At 40.0% G+C, this 13,925-nt stretch overlaps 1 protein-coding gene across 2 annotated transcripts in view; it reads left to right on the top strand.

Moving 5' to 3' along the window:
* Positions 1 to 5,783, top strand: part of Cep70 (centrosomal protein 70) — a 53,390-nt gene extending 47,607 nt beyond the window's left edge. For both annotated transcript variants that reach the window (XM_041677209.1, XM_041677210.1), the window contains exons 14-18: positions 690 to 836; positions 940 to 1,108; positions 2,259 to 2,373; positions 3,460 to 3,539; positions 4,726 to 5,783. In XM_041677209.1, coding sequence (XP_041533143.1) covers positions 690 to 836; positions 940 to 1,108; positions 2,259 to 2,373; positions 3,460 to 3,539; positions 4,726 to 4,787 — 573 coding nt within the window. In that variant the 3' untranslated portion in view covers positions 4,788 to 5,783. The remainder of the gene's footprint in view (positions 1 to 689; positions 837 to 939; positions 1,109 to 2,258; positions 2,374 to 3,459; positions 3,540 to 4,725) is intronic.
* The last annotated feature ends 8,142 nt before the right edge of the window (positions 5,784 to 13,925 follow it).

Raw genomic sequence — 13,925 nt, 5'->3', positions numbered from 1 at the left:
AAAAGGACTTTGTGGGTGTGGGATTTTTTTATTTTTAAAATTTGTATGTGTATGAACATTTTGACTGCATATGTGTTTGTGCACATGCGTGTCTGGTTCCCGTGGAGGTCAGAAGGGGGTGTCAGACCCTCTGGAACTGGAGTTATGGATGGTTGTGAACCATCATGTGGGTATTGGGAACTGAACCTGGGTCTTCTGAAGACCAACAGGAGTTCTTTGTGCCAAGCGATCTCTCCAGTCCTATGTGTGGGACTTGTTCTTGGAAGATGGATAGGTTCTGAAATTAGACCGTGGTGGTATTTTGTGCCATTGTGAAAAGATGCGAACCATCAAATTTCGCTAGTAAAGGTGAGTATTTTGATATGTACATTTTATCTCAAAGGTGCTGCAGAAATATTTAAAGCCTAGGCTAGGCATGAGGCTCAGGGGTGAAGTATTTGCCTTGTGTTTATGAGGGAGGCTTAGGCTTTCTCCAGCACTGATAAAAAACAATCTAAAAAACAATAGAACTACTTAAATAACATTATTGCTTAAAGCATCTAGACTTCTTTTAAGTTGGCAATGATATTAAAATATACTGATGATGATTATATAGCTATGTATTTTTAGACCACCTTATTACTGTTGTTAGTGTTAAAGTACAAACTATTTTATAACCAATAATGCATGTAGTTTCTTTTGTTGTAAAGGATTTGTATAAGTCCTTAAAAATACTGTCTGCAGCACTGGTACCTTGGCATAATTTAAAGAAACCGGATGAAAATGAAGGTGTCAAAGTAGAAGATCTGTTGTTTATGGTAGATACCATGTTGGAAGAGGTTGAAAACAAGAAGGAGGTAAAACTTGATACTTACATAACTTTACATTTTAAAGTTTTTTTTATTAAAATTTTTAATATTATTTCAAATTGTAAACTATCTTTTCACCTTCTTCTTATAGAGCCCCAACATGCCAAACTTTCAAACTTTGCAAGCTATTGTTTCTCACTTCCAAAAGCTATTTGATGTGCAGTCTTTAAATGGAGTCTATCCCCGGATGAATGAAGTGTATACCAGGCTTGGGGAAATGAACAACGCGGTGAGAAACCTCCAGGAGCTCTTAGAACTAGGTGATGACCCTTGTCATTTTTGGCACTGAGTTAAGAACTATTCTTAATACATTAACAAAAAATAGGTGTGGGGTTTTTGTTTTGTTTTGCTTTAACAGTGTTGCCTTGCTCTCACTGTAGCCAAAGCTGACCTCCAACTCCTGATCTTTGTCCTTCACCTCCCAAGAGCTCCGGTTGCACCCCACAAAAGTCCTTTTAATTAAAAAGCAAAACAACAACAAACCCACAAAAAGGAAAAAAGGGGATAGGAATATAGCCTAGTTGGTAGAATGCTTGCCTAGCATGCACGAACTCTGGGTTTGATTCTCAATACTGCATAATCAGGGCATGGTGGTGCACATAGAGAATCCTTGTACTCAGTAGATGGAGGCAGGAGGATTAGAAGTTCAAGGTCAGGGGTTGGAGAAATGGCCCTTCAGTTAAGAGCACTTGCTGTGAAATTATAAGGACTGGAGTTTGCATCCCATCACCCCTATAACAAGCCAGACATCTCCAAATTTCTGTAACTCCAGCTACAAGAATTCCAACACCCATTTCTGGTTTCCAAGTGTGTAAAAGGACTTGCATACACATACATACATGCATACACACATTCAGATCTTTTTGTTTGTTTTCAACAACCACCATGTGAAACCACCCTGGCTGGCCTCGAACTCAGATCCACCTGCCTTCTGCCACCACCACCTGGCAAATCTTTTTTTAAAAATTCAAGACCCTAGCTTAAAACAACCACCCCCAGACAGGGTTGGAAAATGGCTCAGTAGTCAAGAACACATTCTCTGCAATCATGAGTCCCAAGCTGGACATGCTCGGAGGAGAATGGGGACAGAATTGTTGAGGCCCACTGGCTTCTAGCCTAGCTAAGAAAGTGTGAACTCCAGGCTCAAAGAGGTAGTGTGTCTTAAAGAAATAGGCAAAGGGTGATAGAGGAAGACACCCAATGCTTTCTTCTGGCCTCTGTGTTTTCCGAGGTACACACCCCCATATACTTACACAGACACACAAACATGTAAGCTAATATAAATAAATATTAATCCTTTTCTCCACCAAAATAAAATTAGTAACTGAAGCAGGAAATGTTAGATGAGTGTAATGATTTTGGAAATTCTTTTTTTTTTAAATATTTTATGTTTTCCTTTCTCTTTTGCAGACAGTTCATCCTCATTGTGTGTGCTAGTCAGCACAGTTGGAAAATTGTGTAAGATAATTAATGAGGATGTGAATGAGCAGATTAAGCAAGTCTTAGGACCTGAAGACTTACAAAGGTATGTATATGTTAGAAATGTATCCAAAATGCTTCAAGTGCTGCGAAGTAAAGACTTCCAAAGCTTTATAAATTACTTATCAGGAGTGACAGCGTCTGGGTGTCCTGAAATGCTGTGTAGACCAGGGTGGCCTTGAACACAAAGAGCTCTGCCTGTCTCTGCCTCCAGAGTGCTGGGATCAAAGGTGTGTGTCACCATGCCTTTCAAAAATAACTTCATAGCCCTAAAGAATCATATACCCTTGGATATGGAAAAAAATGTCACATGTACTCAAGAAAAAATTGTCAGGGCTTATAAACTCACATAGGGCAGCTGGAGACTCTAGCAGAAACTCACTCCCAAGGGAAATTACAGAGAGAGAAATTAAAGTCTTTATAATTAGTTCCTGAATTGAACTATGACCTATACTCTTTCTAGGACACTACCAAACTACTGAGTCATTACTAGTCACCTACTTTTTTGTTTAGAAGATAAATATTAAGGATTTTTAAAAGATTAGGCACCACTAATATAAAACCTAATATATATATTATGGGGCTAAGGCAGATATGTAGCTCAGTGGTAGAGCTTGTGTTTACGAGGCATGTAACTCTGGTTCTCTCTCCAGTAACCCCCACTCCAATAAATAATTCCCCCCAGACAGTGAGGCCTTCAACAACTTTCAGCAAACTATGGAACACACACACACACACCAACCCCTCACATCATCCATATATTCTGCAAGTTTTCCTGGAAGAACCTGGCAGTGGAGTCTTCTCATATTTAATGTTTTTCCCTTTTGGTTTCTCCCCTCCTTTCCACTGTTTTTCTGATGATTGGTACTTAACGTCCAATAGCATACTGGGTAGAGAAGCCTGTTTTTAGCAAATATTCTAAATAAGATGATTTAAGAAAATAAAAGGAAAATGGTAACCGGGTGAATTGAGATCTTAAAAGGAAAGGATTGCTGTAGTTGATCATCACATTTATATTCAATTTAGCAAGTTAGTTTCTTCTCCGAAAAGTTTTGTCTACAACTACCTGTTAACGATCAAATGCAAAAACCTGAAGTTGGAAGCTTTTGTAAACTGTGTATTTTTTAAATAGCATTATCAACAAATTGGAAGAACATGAGGAATTTTTTCCAGCATTTCAAGCTTTTACTAACGATCTTCTTGAAATCTTAGGTAAGATCTGTTGATGGTGGCTGAATCTCTTAAGATGTCAGTGGGTTTGAGAGAAGGGTGTTCTTTAGACACTGGGCTCCTGGTTACTTTAGGTGTTTGGTAGGAAGTGTAAAAAGTCGTAACTACTTTTCAGAATTAATCCTTACTAATTAGGATTAATTCTCAGAATAGAAAAAGACAGCTATAAAGAGATAGCAACTATTTCTTTTCTTTTTAAATATTTATGTGTATAACCGTTTGCCTGTATGTATGTATGGGCAGATGCCTGTGGAGGCCAGAGGAGGTGGTCGGATCCCCTGGAACTAGAGTTACAGACAGTTATGTCTTGTTAGTTCAGGGAACTGAACTCAGGTCCTCTTACAAGAGCAGCGGGTACTTTTAACTGCTGAGCTATCTCTCCAGCCCTGTGAGACTCTTGTTTTGGGGCCTTCTCGTTAGAAATGGCTTATTCTGTGAGACTCTTGGCTCTGTCATTGTGACCCTACTATTAGAGATGTGCCGGGATAAGGGAAAGTCTTTTGTCAGTGAGCAGGAGCTGAAGAATGTGAATTCTGGCTAAGGCTCACTGAAATTTAATGCCTTAGAAGAAAAATCAAACTCAGAAGGTAGCCTCTGAAGAACCTGAACTGCTTTGTCTGAAAATGCAGACCAGAACCAGCCATGTCCCTGAGGTTTGTTTTGTTGTTGTTCTGGGGGTACCATACACCTCTTACTGAACAGATCTCCCAAAAGAAGGGCTGAGAGCACTCCACTCTGAGACTAAAAGGATCAAGAAGGAACACTGTGTTCCTTAAGAAGAAATCAATTCCCAAATCCTTAAGTGGAGACCCAGAAAAGAGATGCATTGTCTGGCTAGGACGCATGTTGGGACCCATGTTGGCTGTACAGATTTAAGAGGTACCAAGGTACCATAAGTGCAGCCAGCTGGATGTATTACCAGGGTTTTGCTGATGATAAAAATCAATGCCATAGTCAAAGGGAAAATTGCAAATGCTCTATGAAACACCTGTGCGAGGCAATGGTCACATACAGATAGCTAATCTTGGAGAAGACTCCATGTGTGTGAGAGCACTCATTGCTATTGCTGCCCTAGGGTTTGAATTTTGTCTGTGAAGTCTTTCTTATTTTTATGAGCTTTTCACTAGAAAAATTACTCTCTTTATAATTTGTATTTTTTCTATTACAGAAATTGATGACTTGGATGCCATTGTACCTGCAGTAAAGAAATTAAAAGTACTTTCATACTGAAAACAAATTAAATCATTTTTACTGTGTAAATTGTATTCTTAACATTCTAACTATTTTAAAGAACTGATCCTGAGACAAGATTCTAAAATGTTATCAGCTCTCAGAATTCATCCTCTTGCCATTGGGTCATTCTCAATCCATATAAGTTTTAGTTTTTGATTATTTAATAGAAAGTAGCTGCTAAGTTAATAAAATAGTACAATAACTTTAGATCCCTTATCACTTCCTAAGTAATGCTTGAGTGTTTTAAAATGTAATGGTTATTTTAAGGTAGAGATTGTGCATAGCAAAAGAGACTCAGGGATATTTGTAAATTATAGATACTTGTATTTAAGTTCAAGGCTTAATGACTTTTTGGTCAGAGAAGAAAGAATGTCAGTTGCTTTCTAAGCCCAAGCAAAAGGAGGCCACTGCCTTCCAGGCAAGGGCTAATGGGCATATTCTATTAAAATACCTTTCAAAGCAGAAAGATAGTGTCTTTGTATTAAGGTAGGAAGTTAATCATGAGTGAAATAGATGATTAGGTAGAATACTTTTCAGAAAAAAATGAATATTTATTTGCAATATTGATGTAATGTACTTTTATAAAGAAATAAAATCACAAATAAAATTTTTGTAGACTTTCCAGATGTAAGTGTTCCTAGTGGCGATATGTATTGCTCATAAATAATGAGTCATGTTATTTCTTTGGTCATCGATTCCTCCTTACTGCATTTTAGGTAAGAGTCCTGTTCTCACTGATTTCTGCTTATTCTCTACGCTCTGTATTCAGTATGATGCGGGGGGCAGTGTTCTGCATGACATCTATGAACACAAGCTACTCTAGGCTACCCCATGTCCTTCTTTAAAGGTGCCATTCCTACTGGTTGATAGGAATTATTGTCATAAAGTGTTTCTAGGAAACAGCATGGTAGTATGGAGAGTGCCAAAAAACAGGCAGGTTCTTTCTTACTTTAAAATTCTTTGCTTTCTTAACCTGTAGTTAAATTTTAAATACTAACCCAGTGGTTCACAACCTTCCGAATACTGTGACCCTTTCAAACTGTTCCTCATGTTGTGGTAACCCCAACCATAAAATTATTTTCATTGCTACTTTGCAACTGTAATTTTGCTCCTGTTATGAATCATTATGTAACTGTCTGTGCTTTCTGATGGTCTTAAGCAAACCCTATGAAAAGGTTGTTAAACCCTCAAAGGAGTCATTTCTCACAGGTTGAGAAACCACTGTAACTAGCCTATAATCTAGAATGTTTAGATGGGTTCGTTAGAAAAAGCATTGGGTTATTCATTTTGAATTGGCAAAATTACTCTTAAGAAATTTCTATGAGGAAGTTTGGAAGTCTTTTTAAAGATTTTAAAGGATTTGCTTTCATTATTTTTTAAATGTGTATTTGTGTGTATATGCGTGCACTTGCACAAGTCATGTGCTGAGTGCAGGTGCCCTCGGAGTCCAGAAAAAAAAATGCTGAATTCCCTGGAGCTGGAGTTACAACCGGGTGTGAACAGCCCCATGTAGGTACTAGGAACTGAACTCTGATTTTCTGCAAGGGCACTATATGCTCTTAACCACCGAGCCATTTCTCTAACCCAAAAGTTGGAAGTCTTGACAATGTGTGTAATGTGTATATGTGCATATGCCTGTGTTTGAGGTGGGTTGTCCTGTATTCCAGGCTGGCTTTGAACCTTCTATAGCCAAGGCTAACATTGAACTCCTGAACCTATTTCCACTACCCCCCAAGTGTTAATATTATAAGCATGTACCACCACACCTGGTCTTAACAATATTTGGGAATAAAAGAAAAAATATAATTAAAAGATCATAATTGGCAGCTAGAGAGATGGCTCAGCAGTTAAGAGTGCTTATTCTTGGGTGGTGGTGGCACACGCCTTTAATCCCAGCACTCGGGAAACAGAGGCAGGTGGATCTCTGTGAATTTGAGGCCAGCCTGGTCTACATAGTGAATTCCAGGTCAGCCAGAACTGTTACACAGAGAAACCATCTCAGAAAAACAGAAAACAAACAAACAAAAGGTACTTATTCTTGCAGAGGATCCCAGGTGCCCAGCATCCATGTTAGTGACTCATATATGCCTCTACCACCAGCCCTAAGGGGATCTGGTGCCTCCTGCCTCAGGCCTCCATGGGCATCTGTATTTATGTAATAATTTTTTTTAATTATATTAATCTACATTTTGATGGCTATTTTTAATCTCACAGTTAGCTCTTAGTTTAAAACAGAAGTTTTTAAATCCTTTTCCAGAGGACAGGAGGGTTTTGGAGGTGCCTCAGGGCCATTAAGGACAGTCACACTAATGCAAATAGTTTAGGCCCTTGTTATTATGTCTACCTTTATTCAATTTTAATTGTTTAAACCTATAAAGTACTACAGTTGTTCCTGGTTTATATATGAAATTTGAAATTTATGCCCTGACAGTGCTGAAGCATGCATGGGCAGCCCATACATGGTGGTTCTGTTGAACTTGTCCATATTGGGTTCCATGGTCTAAGTTGATGAGGACGACCGACCAGGTCTCTTCCTCTGGTTTATATATAGAACTATCTAAATATAAGCATTCAAAACACATTTTTTAAAACAATTTTGATGTATAATTAACATAAAAACTATACAAGTATGTAAAATTTGGTAAGTTCTGGTGTATATCTGTCTGTAATGCCGCGGTGGTTTGAACGGGAGCATCTGCCACAGGCTTAGCTATTTGAACACTTGATCCCCAGTTGGTTTCACTGTTTGGGGAGGTTGGGAGGTGGTGTTTTACTGGAGGAAGTACATCACTAGCAGGCTATGGTATTTATGATCTTGTTCTGCTTCCTGTTCATTCTCTTGCTTGTGTTTACATTTTATGTTGGGAACTTGACATTGCTTCTTGTCACCGTGACTGGTGCTGGCTGCTGTGCCTCCCCACCATGATGGACTCCTATTCTGCTAGAACCGTAAGCCCAAATAAACTTTCTTCTGTAAGTCACTGTGGTCATGTGTTTTATCACAGCAACAGAGTATGGTCTTTTGCTATTGAGCCTTTAGAATTTGCTCAGACTTTGTGATTTGAGATGATTTAAATATATTCCATATACTATTTTAAAAATTGAATTGCAAAAAAGAATCACTATTATGGGTACATTTTGCTATTGTGTTATTGAGAACTATCGTCCTACCATTTTTGTCTGCTTGATTTGTCAGTTTCTAGGAGATACTAAAATCTCTATAAATTTGCCAAATTTTATTCTATGTATCTTGAACCCATTTTCTAAGTACATATAAATATAATTGATATATTTCTTAATAACCTTCTTTATTGCTATTCATGTTCACTGCCTTGAATGTTATTTTGTTCTTTTTGTTTTCATCATCATTATTATTATTATTATTATTATTATTATTATTATTATTATTATTAGAGTTTTGTTTTGGAACTCACTATGCAGCCCTCACTGACCTGGCTTTGTTGATGTTTAGTTTGTATTATGTAAGTGTGCATGCACACACATATGCCACAACATGGATGTGGAGGTCAGAGGATATTTTTCTGTCAGTTCTGGGTTCTGGGGACTCAACTCAGCCTTCACCAACTGAGCCATCTCACAGCCTGGTTTTATCTTAATAACAACTAATTATGTATATGTTATAAATATCAAGTATAATTTAAATGATTATAAAGTTAACACCCATGTAACAACCAAGAAATAGAGCACATAGGTGGCTATCCCACACCTCCTAAGTTCCTGGAGGTCACTGTCATCCCGACTTTTATGTCAGTCACTTCCTTAGTATTTTAAAGAATTAGGGATTTTTCATGAGCGTGCCTGAACCAATATATGTGCCTCTTTTTATAAACATGGAATTACAGTATCCATGCTATTTTAATGTTCCTTTTGTTCACTGTTATGATTGTGCTGTGCACCCATGTATGCTAGGCCTAAGCCATCCGTTTTCATTGCTGTAGAGTTTTCGCCTTTCTGTTGTGCTGAGGATTGGCATCTGAGTGGTTTCTAGGTCTCAGCTATAGTGAACAACGTGCTGTCAGCACATGTCCTTATGCACATATGCAATATATATCTAGCATATATAGCTCAAACCGAACATGCTGGATCTCAGCAGCAATTGTTTCTATGTACATAGAAAAAAATTCAGTATCTACTCTGAACTCTATACAGTTCCACAATTAGGGTACATGTGTTCTTGTTCTTGTGGGTGTGAAGAGGTAAACTCCCTGAACTGGGTTAATCAATGAGATACACTCAGTTTAAAAGGGGGGAATATATATATCATCTACTTTAGAAGCTAATGGTAAGACAAAGACACACAGACTCAGAGAAATGCTTGCTCCCTTTACCATATAGGAATGTGCTATTCATTCCAGGCCCAGGCCCTAGCCAGCCTCTGCTTCCTTCATGTCATCAGTTTCTAAGTGTCAAAGAGGAGGGAGAGTGGTTCAGGAATTTCCTGTGAGTACCAACTGAATGGTTTAAATTTTAAAATTCGTTTTAAAAATACTTGAGACGTTTATCATAAAGGGATGTTGAATTTTGTCAAATGCTTTTTCAGCATTTAATGAAACGATCATATGGTTTTTTCTTTCAGTTTATTTATATGATGGATTACATTGATAGATTTTCATATGTTGAACAAGCCCTGCATCTCTGGGATGAAGCCTACTTGATCATAATGGATAATTTTTCTAATGTGTTCTTGGATTCGGTTTGCCAGTATTTTGTTGAGGATTTTTGCGTCAATGTTCATGAGTGAGATTGGCCTATAATTCTCTTTTTTGGTTGAGTCTTTATGCGGTTTCGGTATCAGAGTAACTGTAGCTTCATAAAAGGAATTTGGCAATGACTCTTCTGTTTCTATTTTGTGAAATACATTAAGGAGTATAGGTATTAGGTCTTCTTGGAAGTTCTGGTAGAATTCCGCATTGAAACCATCTGGTCCTGGGCTTTTTTTGGTAAGGAGGTTTTTGATGACAGCTTCTAATTCTTCGCGACTAACAGGTCTATTTAGATTGTTCACCTGGTCCTGGTTTAACTTTGGTATATGGTATTTATCTAAAAAAGTGTCCATTTCATTTACATTTTCCAGTTTTTTGGCATACAGGCTTTTGTAGTAAGATCTAATGATTCTCTGAGAAGCCAAGGACAATGGCATGGGGTTTTGTTCCTACTTCATGTTCTGGCTTTGTGGGAGCCTAGCCAGTTTGGATGTTCACCTTCCTAGACCTGGATGGAGGGGGAAGGACCTTGGACTTTCCACAGGGCAGGGAACCCTGACTGCTCTTCGGACTGGAGAGGAGGGAGGGGAAGAGGAGTGGGGGGAGGGGGGAGGGGCGGGAGGAGAGGGAAGGAAATGGGAGGCTGGGAGAAGGCAGAAATTTTTTTTTCAATAAAAAAATAATAAAATAAATAAAAAATAAAAAAAAATACTTGAGACGACACTAGTTGGGCAGTGGTGGCGCACGCCTTTAATCCCAGCACGGGGGTGGGGGTGGGGGAGGCAGGCCGATCTCTGTGAGTTCGAAGCCAGCCTGGTCTACAAGAGCTAGTTCCAGGACAAGTTTCAAAACTACAGAGAAACCCTGTCTTGAAACAAACAAACAAAAAAAAAATACTTGAGACAAAGAACTGTACTGTGTGGCACCCAACCCTAAGATTATCCTGAGGAAGGAAGAGAAAGGATGATGGCAGTGGAGGGCCTCCTTACACTCTTTCACAGCTCTTGTGAACTGTGTTGGACTTGGAGGCTATAATGACCCCATGGCCAGGCCGAAGAACAGCACAGAAGTTCCCAGTGGACATCTGGCCTGGGGTTAACTGAAAAATGGGGCTCAGGAAATCCTGAAGATCAGCAGGAGGGACATCTGGGATGGCTCTCTTCTGACCACTGGTACCTGGTAACCCAGAACCAAATGTCATGTGATAGGGAACTCTGAGGAGATTCTCCTGCTGGCATCTGTCCCTCTCTAATGTCACAGACCTTTCCATTCATCAGTACAAAGGTCCAACATGCTTTACTACTCCAAAGTCTCCTTCCTCAGCAGGGTGCAGGCTATTACTCCTGGCAGTGTCCAGCACTCCTGGGTGCCTGGTGCATCTCAGACCTCTGAAGCGTCCCTGGATCACAGTAGCCACTGCCTTCTTGAGGTCCTCTTACACCTTGCATAGCAACTCACTCACTGAGCATTCCAACACATTCTATAACATTTATTTCTTCTCATATACCTCTGCCTTTCAAGTAGTTGACAGTGTCCCAAGCTGTCTACAAAATCTTGACAACCTCCTCAGTCCAGGATGATGTTTATCATTGGCTGCTGCCTATAGGCTTTCTTTGGTTGAATATTTGATGTCATGGCTTCAGCCTCCTGCAAATGGAAGAGTGTAGTTCATCTTCAAGAACCTGAGCAGCAATTTGAGAAAGAAAACACCACCTCCCAGAGCTAAAGGAGAGCAGACAGGGAATGAAACATAGCTAAGCACCTCTGCTGAGCTGGTTCAGACCTCAGAGGCAGCTGCCATGGGGACTACTCAATCCACTTAGCTAAGAATCTTAAGATGGCAGACTGTTGCTAATACAGAACCTGGGAGCATGAGCTACCAGTAAATTATGCCCCCAGACCATTCAGCTAAAGAAAACTTTTCATCAGAGAACAGCTTGCTGTCTTCCTTTTCTCTCCTTGCAGTAGCCCTCCATTGCCCTCTGTTGTTCAAGTCCAGTGTCAATGCTACTTTAGAGATGACCTGAAGCTGAAAGTGTAACTGACACCTCACGTTGAGAACTCACGCTCCCAGGCACTGCTCCTACAGCCATGGCCCTCTGCAACGGTCTGCTGTACATCCGTGTATATGTCTGTCTGTAGGATGTTTTGTGTACATATGGAGGTTGGGAGGTGTATGTGTAGGTACAGGTGAGTCCAGTAGAGGGGATCAGACCCTCTAGAGCAGTGGTCCTCAGCCTTCCTGATGCTGTGACCCTTTCATACAGTTCCTCATGTTATTTTCATTGCTACTTCATAACTGTAATTTTGCTACTGTTATGAATCATAATATAAATATCTGTGTTTTCTGATGGTCTTAGGTAACCCCTGAGAAAGGGTCATTTGCCCCCCAAAGTGGCTGCAACCCACATGTAGAGAACCACTGTCCTAGAGGCATCCAACTTGGGCTCTGGGAGCTGAACTCTGGTCTCTGTAAGAGCAATATGCACTCTTACTCCTGAGCCATCTCTCCAACCCTAGTTTTATATTTTTTTTTTTGAGACAAGATTTTTCTGTGTAGCCCTGGCCATCTTGGAACTTGCTTGTAGACCAGACTGTCCTTGAACTCAGAGATCTGCTTGCTTCTGTCTTCCAGGTTCTTGGGTTAAAGGTATCATGCCTCCTGGATTTTTAAGTTTTACTCATCTGTAGTTTTTCCCATGAGGACTTGAATACATTATCAGCCTAACTGGTATGTTTTCCTTGCTGATACTTTGCGACCATCATTCAATTTGATATTCCCTAAGCTTCATGTCTTATAGTAGCAACCTTAAGTGTGAGTTTTGTACTTGGCTATCAAAGCTCCACAGAGTTCCAGGTTCTAAACCAATTTTCTAGTTTTGGGGGGAGTTTTCACACCAGCTTGTCTCTGTATATGGTCAGACCCTTCTCTCCAATAGCAGAGATGAGCTGTTCTACATACTCCTGCCACCTGGTCTGTATGCTCACATGGCGCCTCTCCTCGGTGTATGCTAACATTGTTTCCCATGCTGTAACTTCCTTTAACTCCTGCACACTGCTTCAGTTCTTCTGTAAATCAGCACGAGAAATGTCACCGTGTTCATTATTTAACTAGGTCTACTTGTTTGAATGAGAATGTCCCCAAGAGGTTTTAACTCATGGTCACCAGTTGATGGTGCTGCTTGAGAGATTTAGGAGGTGCAGCCTTGGAAAGAACTTCACTGGGATCCAGCTTTGAGAGCTTGAGGCCTCAACCTACTTGTCATCCATTGTTTCTGGTTTGTGCTTTCAGTCCAAGGAGTGAACTCTTGGCTTCCTATTCCTGCCACCATGCCTGCTGCCATGCTGCAGCCTGTCATTATAGAACTCCTAGAACTGTTAGCTAAAATGAACTCTTTTGTAAGGTGCTTTGGTCATGGCAGCTTATCACAGCAACAGAAAAGTGAGTAATATACCTGGTAGTCATGGGTTTGGGGGACTGGGAGGCGTTCCCCTTTCTGCCACCATCAGTTTTAGGGTGGGTAGTATTTATGATTCCTTTCTCCTTTTTGCTGCTTTCCCGTGTCTATTTAGGAAGAAATAATGTCATCATGAGGTAAGGTGGATATCAATTGCCATATTTTATTGTGAGAATTTGTTATTTAAAATAGAAATATCAGGCTAAGAAGTTGGCTCAGTCATAAAAGTAGGTGTCTTGCAAATACAAGAATCTGAGTTTGAGTCTCAGAACTCAACGTTAATAAACAGGTGAGGCAGTACATCTTGTGTTCCCAGCACTGGGAGGGTGGGGATTTGGGTCCCTAGGGTTCACTAGTCAGCCAAGCTAGCCTACTTGATGAGTTCTGGGCCAGTGAGAGATCCTGTCTCAAAGAAAAAAAGGGGGAGGGGCATCCTCTAGTCTCTTTTTTACATACATACACAACACACACACGAGAGAGAAATAGCTGCAAAAACTTTATTATGCATCAAGTAGTCTACAGTTCAGTTGAGATACAAACTAAAACATGTAGTTGCTTAGCATGTGACCTAGTAGAGCTTATAAACACCACCAAGAATTGTTCAAGTGGAAAGTGCTACACAGGAAGAGGCTATTGCAGTATGGACTGGCCATTGGAAAAGATGACACAGTATCTGGACTACTCTGTTCTCAGGATGCTGCTGAACACACATCTGCACAGGACTATAGCAGCAGAAACCAAAGACCAGGCTGTCTCACATTTGGCAGGTGAGTCAGAGCTATGAATATTACACACTATAATAAATACTGTTGTTTTCTTCTGTTGAGACAGAATCTTGCTGTTTAACCCAGGCAGGCCAGCCTTAGCCTCCCAAGTGCTAGGATTACAGCTGTGAGCCACTATATCTAGTTGGAATGTTGCTGGGTTTTGTTTTTGTTTTTTTGAGACACAGT

Source organism: Microtus oregoni, unplaced genomic scaffold, assembly GCF_018167655.1.
Source record: "Microtus oregoni isolate MIOR12 unplaced genomic scaffold, Mior012 000028F_ref0000031, whole genome shotgun sequence".
Classification (NCBI taxonomy): domain Eukaryota; kingdom Metazoa; phylum Chordata; class Mammalia; order Rodentia; family Cricetidae; genus Microtus; species Microtus oregoni.
The sequence above is the reverse complement of the archived record's forward strand: the minus strand, read 5'-3'. Positions and strand labels throughout refer to the sequence as shown.